Source organism: Oncorhynchus gorbuscha, linkage group LG02 (assembly GCF_021184085.1).
Source record: "Oncorhynchus gorbuscha isolate QuinsamMale2020 ecotype Even-year linkage group LG02, OgorEven_v1.0, whole genome shotgun sequence".
In the NCBI taxonomy this organism is placed as follows: domain Eukaryota; kingdom Metazoa; phylum Chordata; class Actinopteri; order Salmoniformes; family Salmonidae; genus Oncorhynchus; species Oncorhynchus gorbuscha.
In genome coordinates this window covers 78,295,473-78,310,795 of record NC_060174.1, presented here as the reverse complement: position 1 = coordinate 78,310,795, position 15,323 = coordinate 78,295,473, and the positions used below count along the sequence as shown (strand labels likewise).

General features: G+C 42.5%; 2 protein-coding genes across 3 annotated transcripts in view; both read right to left on the bottom strand.

Moving 5' to 3' along the window:
* The window catches only part of LOC124010485 (coxsackievirus and adenovirus receptor homolog), a 111,229-nt gene extending 105,263 nt beyond the window's left edge, over window positions 1–5,966 (bottom strand). Inside the window, exon 1 of the mRNA XM_046322967.1 lies at window positions 5,803–5,966. Coding sequence (XP_046178923.1) covers window positions 5,803–5,854 — 52 coding nt within the window. The 5' untranslated portion in view covers window positions 5,855–5,966. The remainder of the gene's footprint in view (window positions 1–5,802) is intronic.
* An 810-nt stretch (window positions 5,967–6,776) lies between these two features.
* On the bottom strand, window positions 6,777–9,453 carry LOC124010490 (protein BTG3-like). 2 transcript variants are annotated; one of them, XM_046322978.1, is made up of 5 exons: window positions 9,351–9,453; window positions 8,475–8,681; window positions 8,162–8,299; window positions 7,749–7,938; window positions 6,777–7,646 (listed from the first exon to the last, which is right to left on the bottom strand). In XM_046322978.1, exons 2-5 carry the CDS (start codon window positions 8,645–8,647, stop codon window positions 7,431–7,433), a joined length of 717 nt encoding a protein of 238 aa, XP_046178934.1. In that variant the 5' UTR covers window positions 8,648–8,681; window positions 9,351–9,453; the 3' UTR covers window positions 6,777–7,430. The 2 variants fall into 2 exon arrangements, with proteins under 2 accessions (XP_046178934.1, XP_046178943.1); XM_046322987.1 differs by lacking the exon at window positions 9,351–9,453 and adding an exon at window positions 8,869–9,262.
* Window positions 9,454–15,323: the final 5,870 nt, after the last annotated feature.

Below are 15,323 nucleotides of genomic sequence, written 5' to 3'. Positions count from 1 at the left end.
CACCTTCTCACCCCCATCTCCGTGGTCAGGCTTCTCACCGACCTGTTATCGTTCAGGGGATGCACTGATGTAACTGGCAAACAGCCTTTCTACTCTCTGCTGTCTTTCCAGAGCCTGCGCTAAATGCTGCAAATAGGTTGTCTCCTCCCTCTTCAATCGCCTGCTGCATTCTGTTATGTGAACGATTGGCTGAGCCTTAGATACAGCCAGATTTGCTCCAAAAGTGCATCACTCGTTCGCTTACAGCCAGTAATGTGATCCAAACCGCCCTTTTTTTGCAAAAAAAGACCTTGCTTTTTCATTGTAGGCATATTTCCTTGTGTGGCTGCTTGCCAAATAGTGTTGCACTTCGGATGAAAATGAAGTTATTTCCTACCGAATGTTTTGCACTAATGTATTTTCTGTGAAAGAAAACTAGCTGCGGACCTTGACTTTCAATATCAAACGCAGGTGGAATGGTTTACAACGCACATTTTTGGATGCCCCGCGTTTTGAAAATGCAGATTTTTTAACTCTAACGCGACCCCTGGCACACTTGACCTTAAGATTCTGCCATTGACTGTAAATCCATGCTCAAAATGAAAGTTTTCATTTAAATGTTTTATCATTAAAATATTGATGGGCTAGCCCAGGGATTCAGAAACGTTTTAACTCAGGCCCCCTTTCAGCATTGAAAGGTTACTAATAGCTCCTCCCTGTGTAGGCTAGTGCTTTGGCACTGCATCTCAGTTTTAGAGGCGGCACTACAGATCCTGGTTTGATTCCAAGCTGTATCACAACCAGCCGTGATTGGGAGTCCCATAGGGCAGCGCAAAATTATCCCAGCATCGTCCGGTTTAAGGTTTGGCCGGGGTAGGCAGTCATTGTAAATAATAATAATAATAATAATAATAATATATGCCATTTAGCAGACGCTTTTATCCAAAGCGACTTACAGTCATGTGTGCATACATTCTACGTATGGGTGGTCCCGGGGATCGAACCCACTACCCTGGCGTGACAAGCGCCATGCTCTACCGACTGCTGTTCTTAACCGACTTGCCTAGTCAAATAAAACTTGTGAATAAGGAATTAACTCTGAATACAGTGGCATCCCTGCCAGCTTGTAAACGAGGCTTGAAAACAAGAGTTACTATTAATCTATTAATGGAATGCAATCGGCACGACTTAATGGTACACTCACTCTCCAAACCGAAAATGAAAGGATGACATTTTTAAAAAGGGAGGGGGTTAGCGAGTGTGTTTCGGGTTAGGGATCAGCGTCGTTTCGCACTCCCGGGCAGACGAGGGAACAAGGCGTCACTCGATGCAGGGCCTGTATGACTCCAGCATGTTAAAATATTTAAGGTCCGCCTGGGTCTCTGAATATTCATGGGCTGTCGTCCTCATCATGAGATTGTGAAGGACACAGCAGCATCGTCCCCGGAGTGTAATCCAATTCTACATGTTCTTGCTTTATATTCCAAGGACGAAACGGGGCCTCGGGCAGAGTGAGTAAGTGAGTGAGTGAGTGGGGCCGAGCGGGCGGATGTTGGGTTGGAGGTGAAGCTCGCTGCTGCCAGAATGAGAGGAGGGATGCAACCGTTGCAGCCATGTCACGAGAACTGAATTTGAAATGATGACCTCAAGCCAACACTGCCCGTCTACATTGGGCCCATGCATGACAATAGCTCAGGTTGAACAGTTCATGATGCCTTCTCTTATCGCTCTTGCTTTGTGTCAGTTTCTAGATAAAGGGCAGATTTTCCAAACAGTGAAATATAGAAATAAACTGATATGTTCTAGTGCAATATGGATTATCACCTGAGCAAATACATCTCGATTTATTTCAAACAGGGTAACTGAAAACTAGGCTGACTGGCTGCCTGAAACTCCACTCTACTTTGAGATACTACAATATGATATTCTTGTTAGAGTCAAAAGGGTGCGTTTAAGACAGGACAAAAGAACCTCACCCTGGCCGTGATCAGCTAACAATAGCCTAAGACCATTTATAAACCAGGTGGTGCGAGCCCTGAATGCTGATTGGCTGAAAGCTGTGTGTATGACAAAACAAAGATTTTTACTGTTCTAATTAAGTTGGTAACCAGTTTATAATAGCAATAAGGCACCTCTGGGTTCTGTGGTATATGACCAATATACCACGGCTAAAGGCTGTATCCAGGCACTCCATATTGGCTATATACCACACCTCCTCCGGGCCTTATTGCTTAATTATACAACAGGTGGTTTGGAATTCCCATTGTTAGAGTCTATCCCGCCCATTTTATACTCGACAACATACACATGGTCACGTTCATAAAAAGTGCCATCCTTTACATCGTTACCTAGCAACGCACTACCACTACTTTTACAGATCAACTGCCTCATCTGCCAAGCCATGAAACTTACAAACATGAGTGCCACTGTGAAAAGCATATAGACATCTGACATTTGCAAACAATGTTGCAATATTGAAATTTGATCTCCACTGTGTCCCATAATAAAGAACATGTTGGGAGTCAGTCGAAATCATAAATCAGCATAATTGTTAAGGATATATGCAAAGAAATGCAGCTAGTTTGCCATCTTTCCAGCTTCAATCTGAAGTGATTGAAGTGATGAGATGAGTAGTTGGCTAGCTAGCGGGGGGGGGTGGGGGGCATTTTTGTTTGCCACAGCAACCTGCAAAGTTCTGAAACTATCAACCAGTGCTCAGGTAGTTTTGCTTTACCTGACAGTCAAAATTAATAGAACTAATGACCAGAGGACACCTAAAATTGCACTTGATGACCAGTGTTAGTGAATGTAGCATCGCGGTTTGTTGAAAAATTGATTGTTTGGGAATAACTTCGCTTTTTAATGCTGGTAACTCGCAGTACAAAAAGCAATAATACACTTGAGTCCATGTGTTATGACATTTTTATTATTCCATGTCACAGTCATGATAAAGATTTGACATGGCCTCTAATGTATTATTGCTTAAGTGAACAAATAAAAACATTTGTGAAAGAATTTAGTTTATGAGATTGACTCAAAAGGAGTTATTTCAGACCCACCAATACAATAGAGAAAGGCTTCATTTGAATGAGACCCAAACCCAATCACACTCCCAGGATCTACTTGCTTGTTTTCACAAGGTATCCTAGCAACAAGCTTCCAGCTGGCACAGTGGAGTGCAGCATGCTTATCAGGTAACAACATCCAAGGCCTGCTGCACCCTTAGTCTCTCTGCGTTTACCCTCCCCTAGGTCCCCAGCTTCACTCAGCACTGACCAGTCCACAACCAGCTCTACAGGAGACCTCATCAGGTTTCTGTGAAAATAACTGGCCAGGCCCCACAACTTAAACCAACACAGTCAAGTGCTGACTGGCTGGAGGATGTTTACTGGCATCAGTTTATTGTAGCCAGGACCGGGGAGAAGATATTGAGAACGTACCTCTGACAGAACAAACACAGAAAGCGCCTTAGACACAGCTTTGACACAAGCCTCGGAAAGAGGAGAATCACCTTTGACGTTGAGCTCCCTGTAAAAGCTCATTTGTTTCAGTTGGCAAAGCTAGCCTATATGAAAACTGTTACATCTCAGAAGTCCAAATATAACCCTCGACACCCTTTACTTTATATTCTTGCAAATTATTTGTGAAGCACTCATGTAGGCCTAGGCCTTATACAATAATATAATCTTCATTAAGCCTAACTTATAGGCTAGACTAGGCATACTTCATTTAAAGAAATGCCCAAAGTTGCATTGAATCCCAATTGTGAAGAGGCTGCCTATGCATCATTGTGCCATGTCAGATGAATGCCATGATAAGTCTGGTAAAAATGCCATGCTTGTCTACTCTGCTGAAGTGGGACAGTGCCCCAAATGATGAGCTCATGAAGCCATTATAATGGTAATGAGCCTCTCCACTAATGTACAACAATGTACAGCATGAGCAAAAACCACATTGTTGGGCTAGTAGAACACCCCTAACCAAACCTTTAACACTGCAGAAAGAGATGTGCCTGCCTGTGTAAACAAAGCACTTCATTATTGCAGGGCTTTTATCTGTAACCAGTGGAGAGGAACGACATTGCTCTGCCCGTGGCTCTTCGCGGTCAGAGCGATATTTTTTTAGTTTCTTATTCAATACGCCGTCCAGCTGCTGGCGGTAACGCACCATTAACATTGGATGTCAACTGCCGTTAAACCCCATGGAAGATGTAGAATACAGTTTAGCAATCTGCTACGGACGCATCTTTGCCAGAAGAATAGGCTACCTGGCGACTTCATTGATCATTTTCATATTTCAGATAGGTCTCGTTTGGGTGGGTGAATTATATACCCCAGTATCTATACCCCAGTAGCTATCTTTATGTCTAAAGATAGCTGTAACATCGTAATGCCTTCCATACTTATGGGATGAAGATTTAACATTCTGACAAAGTAATTACGATATTTGTGAGCAAGAAAAAGGTTAGACAGATCATGCTTTCCATCCAATCATGCAACCGCTGCATACAGGTAGACCGTATGATCCTGCTTTCTGTGGACTCCAGAGAAGTGACATGATATCCCTAGATGATATTGACTGCTAACATGAATGACTAAGCTCAAAATGCAGGAGTAAAACAGTTCTTTTCTGTATCTTGCTTTTAAAAAATGCATCAATGGCAGGCTACATTTCTTCAGGGATTGTGTGCGAGGTCAAAAGCTTTGAACCACTTCTTTTTGGGGGTTGTGGATCAAAAGGTTTGAGAACCAACTGACCTACAGTACCATGGTTTCATTTCTGTGGTGAGAGAGGAGGAGGAATGGGCTGATTTCAGTGTAAATTCCAGGACAGCAAAAAGGACAAAGTGTGAGGAGTGTGAGAAATTATTAACAGGCAGTCAGTCAGAAGAAAATGGACCTCAACAAATCCCTCCTCATATATTTACTGGTGAAGGATTGTGAATCAAAGCTAATTAGGCTCTGTTCTCTATCTATAAGGCTAAAGGAAATATTAAAACGGGCTACACTAAATATAGGCCTAATGGTTGAAATGACACACTCACAGAAGCAACATATTTCATGGACATAAATCTGGTCGATAATCAGCTAACATGTAATTAATTTCCCTCTGGGTTTAAAAAGCACACCCTTGGCGCGGGAGGGGGATAAAGTTTACATGGTATTGGCAGATGGCTGACAGAAACTGCAGCACTTTGAAGCCCTTTGCAGGTTCTAAGGCAGATCAGGCTATTGTGTGTTAACGTTATGCACTAACTAATGCAAAACAAAAACATCGCTTGATCGGTAGCGTTCAAAAATGCGTTGCAGAATGAACCAATTTCTCCCACGACGTAACAGCTAGCTCAGGCACATGAAATAACCATAAAATAAAATAAACCATGTGTTCGAAATATTATATTCTTTAAGTAAAAAATAATTTCCAGTCAATTGAAGAATCATAGGCTCTAGTATGGAATTCAGAATTCCTGCATGGAATTTGGGGTGATCACACATTTTGACCAGTGATGCAATTTGGAATTCTCAGCTAACGCTAGCTAGCAAAACTATGTTAAAGAGCTATTTTCAATATTTTTCAGTGAAAACAGGAGTAACCAAGTGAGTATAATCTGAAGTAAAGTTACGTCACATGTAATTCCATAAAGCAGCATACCAGATCGTTATTTTAGTCGCACACATCTAAAAGTTAACTTTTTAGCATGTTGCTCGCCAGCGCAACGAGTGAGCCGACCTGTGTAACGTTGCATACTCACCACTCCATTTTCGATCGCTCTTTTGAAAATTGCGGATTAAAAACAAAGTACCCGGTGGAAGCAAAACTTACCTGCAATGAGAATAATCAATACAGAGCAGAGGTGGGATATCGAGAAATCCATTCCTTTCTGTCTATTCCAATACTTTTCCTTTAAAACTCGGTTGAAAAAATAACTTCTGCGGCGCTCCTGACAGACAGACCACTCTCCCGAAGCATCAAAACTCTCCGATCCTTTTTCGCCTCAGCAGGTGCATAGGAGAGCAGGAGTCTAGACACGTGATTTCCGGAGGGTAACAAAGTCGAGTGTACCAAGATACTTTCACGCCCCCTACCGTATTAGGCTATTATGCCGCGTTCAAGTACTGTCGGAAACTCCTAGTTCCCAGTGGGAAATGTCATTTGAATGACCAAAGTCTGAATTACAGGAGAAAACTACTGAACTACTCGGAGAAAATGTTAGCCGAGTTGCGACGTTTCACCAGACCTTTTACCCCAAAATGAATCCGCTTTTGACAATTACAACCTTATCAATATGGATAATGTAGCTAGTCTGACCATATTGTGAATGTTTAATAAGCCAGCTAACTTTATTAGCAAGCTAGCTAAAATCGTATTCGTTGAATAGTAATTTGATTTCCAAGGGCTTGAACACAATCATGTTGGACTTACCTCTTCCCAGTTTCCTACAATATTTCGCCCGAGCACGTGAAGCCAGCAATAAAACAATGAACACAGCTTCCCAATAGTTAAATTGTAATTTTACTGTTCAACCATTTGAAATACTGTAAACCAGACAAGCTGTAAGAATGTTTGGAAAAGCTTTAACACGTAGCCTATGACATTACAAACATGCTTTTGAACAGCATCAGAAAGACTGAATTGAACAGGTGTCATCCATATACCTACATGCTTCTTTTGATTGTTTGTACTGTAGGCCTACAGGTTGTTCAAATATTAAGTTATTTAATATTTACCAGATATGGCCTCTGATGGTGTGAAGGCAATAAGTATTACAATTACAGAATAGTCAAATCAAAACAGCATTGAGGTAGGATTAGAAAATGTGTTTAATATCTCAGAATTTAAGTGGTAAGCACAATTAATAATACTAATACACTGAATAAATAAAACAATTTCTCATTGGAACATAACTGATGGACAGCACAGTAGGAGGTAACATACAATTAACCCATCAGAAATAAATACAGTACATATATCTTCATAGCTATAAAATACACATCAAATTCCTATATTCCTTATCCATTACAACTAATTATTTTACTCACACGAATACAAATTCTCTTAAGTGTAAAGAGTTCATGTTCTTACCATAAAAATAACAAATTCCAGTGACTATCTCACTACAAAAATACATTTAAAAAATGTGGTCAAACATCTTGGTGGACTTTGTTTGCCACTTCCTTCCCTCTAACATTTCAGTCACTTAGCAGACACTTCTCCAGAGCGACTTACGGGAGCACTAAGGGTTAAGTGCCTTGCTCAATGGCACATCAACAGATGTTGTACCTAGTCGGCTAAGAGATTCAAACCAGCAACCTTTCAGTTACTGACCCAACACTCTTAACCGCAAGGCTACCTGTCACCCATGAACTATTGCTTGCTCTAGTGGTTACCCTCAACAGCTCAGAGAACCTGGAACAGGCTAATACTAACGTCAACACTTGCTACAGTGGTCCCTAACAGTAAGCCAGGCCTGGAGTGCCACCCCAGTATCCGAGCCCCCCTCTCTGGCCAGGCAGAGCCAATCCTTTGTGTCTGAAGGACTGGGTGGGTCTGCCTTGAGGTCTGAAGCCATAGTGAGGAGGACGTGGAGGCACGTTATATCCTTTACCAGGCCCCATCTTCTTTTGCTTGGGCACTTGACACCACAGAGGAGCAGCTGGGTAGATCACCTTTGAACAATAAAACATGTGGGAAATATAATTTAAATCAACCCATTGTCAGTGCTGACCAAGGAGGTATTCTGTATGGAAACACTACATTACTGGTTGTACCTGGTATGTGTGGTGATTTTGGGGGCAGGTAGTGGATGGACGCGTTTCCCTGAGGCCACTATCCTCCTCTGAAGATGAACCAGAGTGGTAGTCAGACGTCACCCTCTCCACGGCACTGGTCACCTTCTTAGTCACAGTCTCATCACCAAAGAAACTGGCCACCGTGAAAGCATGGTTCTTCTCTCCATACCTGCACAATAATGAAAGGAAGAAGCCAACAAGACTTGTGATGCTCAATCACTGAATGTATATCAACAATTTAGTTACTTGATTGGTAAACAATGTAACAACTGAGGCTGCATACCAATTGTCTACCCATCTCCCAAAGTGTGAACTTGCACACTCTCCTGTGAATGATTTAATGCCTTCCAGACAATAGTTACAAAAATCAAAGTTAAATAAGACAGACTGACCTGCAGCACACCTCACCAGGGTCTACCCACAGAGTGAGTTCTCTGGGCAGGCCAAGGTCCTTGTACTGAACCCCACTCTCCTGGCAGGCCCGCAGCAACTCTGGATCCTCCTTCTGCAACCTGTTCAGCCGAATACACCTGCAAAGTAGAGTATACAATACATTGATACCTCCAATCATACAAAATCACTGCATATAAAAAAACACACCTTACTCATAATGCCCTAGACTGGAGGTTCATAAAACTACTGGTATGAATGTCAAAATAGTGAGAGCAAGGCAACAGACTGGGGTCATATCAGTAGTTAAGTTACCTGAAGGCCTGTCCTTTGCTGGGGTTGTCAGGGTACCAATGCCCCCTGAACTTCTCCTGCAGGGCAACAGTCAACTGCTCCACAAACATGTCCACTTTCTGGGTGTCCAACTTGTCCACCTTTTTGATCAGTCTTTTCAGGAACAACACCAATGCTGCAATCTCTTTTTTCATGTTTCACTGATGTGCTGTAATGATGGTCCAAATTCTAAAGATATAAGAGCGTGTCTTTTGTCAGATTAGTAGCTAGCTACCACATTTGACAACAAACAATCAACTTTACCCTATACACAAGTTAGCCTAGCTATAATAGCAAGCAACATGTTACCCCCATGAGTGGTTTCATCCATCAATTAATCTCAATGCCCTTGAAGTATGTAGCAAGCAAAGCCTACCTTACAACACAAAACAGGCTGCCAAGAACTCGTTGCATGTAAACATTAAGCTAATTTAGCAGGTGAACTATTGTTAAAGCCAAAGGGCATTACAGTCTGGCGGGTCTTCGTCCAGAAAGGCGCGCTGTGACGCATAAATCCAGTTTAGCCATGTGACTGCCCGTGAGTCATAGCTGGCTAGCGCACAACAAAACCTTTACAAATTATGTAGTTGGACATGCATTATGTATGTATTAATTGCAGACATTTTGGTGACAACTTTTCAGGTGAAGCTAGCTAAGAGCAAAGTTCACAAACAGCATGATTCAAGAACTTAATTTGTGATAGCTAATTTAGCTACTAGACTAACCTTACTGTAGCTAGCTATATTATCTAGCTAAAAAAAACGAGAAAGTTATAAATAATGTTAAAGAAGTAAACTACATTGCAAAAGTTGTCCGATTTCACAAAATTACAACAACAACAAAAAAGCAATCATATACCGTATTTGCTGCTCATCAACATGAGGACAACTGTTGCCAGCTCGACTCAAGAATGTTTGAAGCTCATTAGTATTCTTCCAGCGCCACAAACGATGACGTCACGTCCGTATGGCAATACGTATTCAACCCCTTTGTTATGGCAAGCCTAAATAAGTTCAGGAGTAGAAATAAGCATAACAAGTCACATAATGAATTGTATGGATTTACTCCTTGTACAATAATAGTGTTTAACATGAGTCATTCAAAAATCATCTCTGTACCCCACACATACAATTACAGTGCATTCGGAAAGTATTCAGACCCCTTCACTGCAAATGTATAAAAAATAAAATACATTCTTTACATAAGTATTCAGACCATTTGCTATGAGACTCAAAATTGAGATCAGGTGCACCGTTTCCATTGATCATCCTTGAGATGTTTCTACAACTACATTGGAGTCCACCTGTGCCAAATTCAATTGATTGGACATGATTTGAAAAGGCACACACCTGTCACTATAAGGTCCCACAGGTAGGATTGTGTCGAGGCACAGATCTGGGGAAGGGTGCCAAAAAATGTATGCAGCATTGAAGGTCCCCAAGAACACAGTGGTCACCATAATTCTTAAATGGAAGAAGTTTGGAACCACCAAGACTCTTCCTAGAGCTGGCCGCCTGGCCAAACTGAGCAACCCAATGGTCACTCTGACAGAGCTCCAGAGTTCCTCTGTGGAGACGGGAGAACCTTCCAAAAGGACAACCATCTCTGCAGCACTCCACCAATCAGGCCTTTATGGTAGAGTTGCCAGACGGAAATCCCGCCTCAGTAAAAGGCACATGACAGCCCGCGTGGAGTTTGCCAAAAGACACCTAAAGACTCTCAGACCATGAGCAACAAGATTCTCTGGTCTGATGAAACCAAGATTGAACTCTGGCCTAAATGCAAAGCGTCTCGTCTGGAGGAAACCAGGCACTGCTCATCGCCTGGCCAATACCATCCCTATGTGAAGCGTGTTGGCAGCATCATGCTGTTGGGATGTTTTTCAGCGGCAGGGACTGGGAGACCGAGCAAAGTACAGAGCTCCTTGATGAAAGCCTGCACAGGACCTCAGACTGGGATGAAGGTTCACCTTCCCACAGGACAATAACCCTAAGCACACAGCCAAGACAACGCAAGAGTGGCTTCGGGACAAGTCTCTGAATGTCCTTGAGTGGCCCAGCCAGAGCCCAAACTTAAACCCGATTAAACATCTCTGGAGAGACCTGACAATAGTTGTGCAGCAACACTCCCCATCCAACCTGACAGAGCTTAAGAGGATCTGCAGAGAAGAGAAATTCCTGAGATATAGGTGTGCCAAACTTGTAGCGTCACACCCAAGAAGAAATCACTGCCAAAGGTGCTTCAACAAGGGCAAAAGCAACACACACAAAAAACAGGTTGATCAGTAGGAAAGTTGGTCAAAGAAGTGGAAGTTTATCAGTGATCCTGAGGTTTGAGAAAGTTTTGCTGGGAAAAGTACAGAAAGGATTCCTTAGTTTCAATGTTAGAGAATTTGTCCCATTTGCACTGTGGTGTTTTAAATGCCAAAGAATGAGACATGTAGCTGACAACACTCAGTGTAAAGGAAAGATGTGTGGAGGGGATAATGATTACGGTGAGTTTGGAAGCAATGTAAAGGTTAAGTGCTGTAATTGTGGTGGAGAGCACAGTGCAATATGTGGTCGATGCCAGGTGCAGAGAGAGGCTCAGAGATATAGGATCCGTCGTGATGTATCATATGCAGAGGCTGTAAAACAGATTGATGGACTGATGGAGTTTACGTGGATGTACCTGTAGTAAGTGGACCTACTGTCGGGACTCGTGCTTCTGATGGTCCTGGCATGGTTTTAATGCCTGTTCAAAAATCGTGTGCTCATGAATGTGCGGTATCAAATGACGCTTTTATTGGTAAGGTTAGCAATACGACACGGGTTGTGGAAAGAAAAAAAATGCCAGTTTGAAGGTTATTGTGGAGACGGGCAAAAAGATATTGGGGTTAACAGACGTTACTGTTTTAATGGTTGTTGACATGCTGAACAATCCTAAAGGTGGATTGAGAGGGGGGGGGTAGAAATTGGACCGCCATGACATCATAGAATAATCCAATCAAATGTATTTGTCACATACACATGGTTAGCCGATGTTAATACGAGTGTAGCGGAATGTTTTTTGTTGTTTAAAAAAAAAGTTATTCGCGACTGTATGTAATAAAACCTAATATTTCCCGGGGTAACAATGTAAGAAATAACACAAAACAAAACACTGCATAGTTTCCTAGGAACGTGAAGCGATGCGGCCATCTCTGTCGGATTCGGAAGTACAGAATTAGCAGAAGAAGAGTGATTTTTTTTTTCTTTTTTAGGAGCGATCTCTGGGCGTTCGAAAATTCAGAGCGTTGTCAGATTGTCCGTTTGTAAATTGAAAGCGGTTCGCCGTCGGGCGCACACTGAACGCTCTGGCTGGGGAATAGGGTTGATCCGAGCGTTTTGACCTCACAACGGCAGTTAAGCAGCAACAATTTAATTATTTTTTTTCGCACCTTTACTGACACCTGCAATATTCAACGGGGTGTTGCGCGTTAGTAAATTCATCAGTTATACTGCGCTCCGGCACACTCATACGAGTGTACTGAAATTATAGTAGATAGACGCATTACATTTACGAGCGCACCATACTATGGCCAAAATCCATATCGCTCGGTCTTCTCCGACTGCTGTCCACTAGGCCATTTGGTGGTGAGTGGAAATTCCAACTGGAAGCTTCAGATTTACATCCGGTGAAACATCTGGCTCATTGAGCATGGTTACACGCACACAGTAATACGATTATGTGGATAGTCAGATTAATATAGTTTAAAACGTGTACATGCTTTGCAACAAATATTAACCTAATCAATCTTGTTTACATGGACACACTGAAATTAGGTCACTGATGGGACTTTCAATAAATGCAGAAAATCTACAATCAAATTAAAAGTTATACCACAGTGACCATGTTCCTTTTTGGTCCGTACATAACGTTTGTGTGAAAACTCTTAAGATGCATTCTTTCAATTTTCTGAATTCAATTCACGCAAAATAAGAGGGCATCACGAACAATGTACAAAAACAATATAGAAACATCACACATAACAAAATACGCCCCAAAAAGTAAACAGCAGGGTGACACAAAACAAGTATTACACTTTAGACAAGTTCCATTTTGACAAATACTGTATACACTTATAATGAGCTATTTCAGATGTGAAGTCCGAGCACCAATTTAACTACGGCGCGCGGCCTGGTTCGATGTACTTAAAAATCATGTTTCAAATTGCCGCGGTCTTGGAACTAGAATTGTGATCATGTGTATACTGTGCTAATGCGGAAACAAAAAAAGAATAAGGGAGAGAGAGCACTGTGAACCAAAATTCAGTTGCAATCTTTCTCCAGAGGGCAGTGATCAACCTCCATCTAAATCACTGGCAGGTATGTAATCAAATCAGAGCGGTAGAATCCAATCATTTATATATACACTAGATTACATTTTGGGGGTGTTGTTTTGAAGCCACCACACCATCTTGGCACTCCCCCAGCATTGTAAAAACTATTTTGGAAGCTGTCAATGCATTTGTCCACATTTGTTTACCCACATTCACTCCTTTACAGATACCTTAATGCATCATTTTATGTGAGCTAACCATAAACTCAACAAAAAAATAAACGTCCTCTCACTGTCAACTGCGTTTATTTTCAGCAAACTTAAACATGTGTAAATATTTGTATGAACATATGATTCAACAACAGACATAAACTGAGCAAGTTCCACAGACATGTGACTAACAGAAATTGAATAATGTGTCCCGGGGGGGGGGGGGGGGGGTGGGGGGGGGGGGTGGCATTGTCTTGCTGGAGGGTCATGTGAAGATGAGCCTGCAGGAAGGGTACCACATGAGGGAGGAGGATGTCTTCCCTGTAACGCAGTGTTGAGATTGCCTGCAATGGCAAGTTTAGTCCGACGATGCTGTGACACACTACCCCAGACCATGACAGACCCTCCACCTCCAAATCAATCCTGCTCCAGAGTACAGGCCTCGGTGTAACGATCTTTCCTTCGACGATAAACAAGAATCCAACCATTCCCCCTGATGAGACAGAACCGCGACTCGTCAGTGAGGAGCACTTTTTTGCCAGTCCTGTCTGGTCCAGTGTGTTTGTGCCCATAGGCAACGTTGTTGCCGGTGATGTCTGGTGAAGACCTGCCTTACAATAGGCCTACAAGCCCTCAGTCCAGCCTCTCTCAGCCTATTGCAGACAGTCTGAGCACTGATGGAGGGATTGTGCATTCCTGGTGTAACTCGGGCAGTTGTTGTTGCAATCCTGTACCTGTCCCGCAGGTGTGATGTTCGAATGTACTGATCCTGTGCAGTTGTTGTTACACGTGGTCTGCCACTGTGAGGACGATCAGCTGTGCGTCCCGTCTCCCTGTAGTGCTGTCTTAGGTGTCTCATAGTACGGACATTGCAATTTATTGCCCTGGCCACATCTGCAGTCCTCATGCCTCCTTGCAGCATGCCTAAAGCACATTCACGCAGATGAGAAGGGACCCTGGGCATCTTTCTTTTGGTGTTTTTCAGAGCCCGTAGAAAGGCCTCTTTAGTGTCCTAACTGTGACCTTAATTGCCTGTCTGTAAACTTTTAGTGTCTTAATGACTGTTCCACAGGTGCATTAATTGTTTATGATCTATTGAACAAGCATGGGAAACAGTGTTTAAACCATTTACATTGAAGATCTGTGAAGTTATTTGGATTTTTACAAATTATTGTTGAAAGATAGGGGCCTGAAAAAGAGAGTTTACAAATAAAACATTTTCCTTAAAGTATAATGTACTGTTACTGTCCCCAATACAACAACAAAAAAATGTAATTTTGTCCTTGAAACATTCCTACGGAGGACTGCGTCTTCTGGGGAGTGCCAATATGGCCGACCGGTGGCTTTGAAGCCCCTCATTGGCCAATACATAGCATCAGCAATCCAGGGTTTATATACAGTGCCTTCGGGAAGTATTGGGACCCCTAGACTTTTTCCACATTTTGTTAGGTTTTACAGCCTCATTTTAAAATAGATCACTTTTTTTCTCATCAATTTACACACCATACCCCACAATGACAAAGCAAAGACAGGACTTCAGATTTTTCTAATGATTAAAATTTAAACTGAAATATAATTTACATAAGTATTTATGTAAATTAAGTATTTTTCTCAGTACTTTCTTGAAGCACCTTTGCAGCGATTACAGCCGAAAGTCTTGGGTATGACGCTACAAGCTTGGCACAACTGTATTTGGGGAGTTTCTCCCATTCTCTTCAGATACTCTCTGTCAGGTTAAATGGGGAGCATTGCTGCACAGCTATGTTCAGGTCTCTCCAGAGATGTTAGATCAAGTTCAAGTCTGAGCTCTGGATGGGCCACTCAAGAACATTCAGAGCCTTGTCCCAAAGCCACTCTTGCGTTGTCTTGGCTGTGTGCTTAGGGTCGTTGTCCTGTTGGAAGGTGAACCTTCTCCCCAGTCTGAAGTCCTGAGTGCTCTGGAGCAGGTTTTCATCAAGGATCTCTTTCTACTTTGCTCCGTTCATCTTTGCCTCAATTCTGACTAGTCTCCAGTCCCTGCCACTGAAAAACAAGCAAAGTACAAAGAGATCCTTGATGAAAACCTGCTCCAGAGCACACAGGATTTCAGACTGGGGTGAAGGTTCACCGTCCAACAGGACAACGAGCCTAAGCACACAGCCAAGACAATGCAGGCGTGGCTTCGGGACAAGTCTCTGAATGTCCTTAAGTGGCCCAGCCACAGCCTGGTCTTGAAACCTATCGAAGATCTCTGGAGAGACCTGAAAATAGCCATGCAGCAAAGCTCTCCATCCAACCTGACAGAGCTTGAGAGGATCTGCAGAGAATAAATGGGAGAAACTC

What these genes read in the sequence shown, in the direction of transcription:
- LOC124010490 (XM_046322978.1), bottom strand. Translation starts at nt 8,647, where the DNA reads ATGAAAAAAGAGATTGCAGCATTGGTGTTGTTCCTGAAAAGACTGATC. An exon ending in AGCAAAGGACAGGCCTTCAG is followed by an intron (nt 8,300 to 8,474) that starts GTAACTTAACTA and finishes TCTACTTTGCAG; the next exon opens with GTGTATTCGGCTGAACAGGT. An exon ending in AAAATCACCACACATACCAG is followed by an intron (nt 7,647 to 7,748) that starts GTACAACCAGTA and finishes TATTGTTCAAAG; the next exon opens with GTGATCTACCCAGCTGCTCC.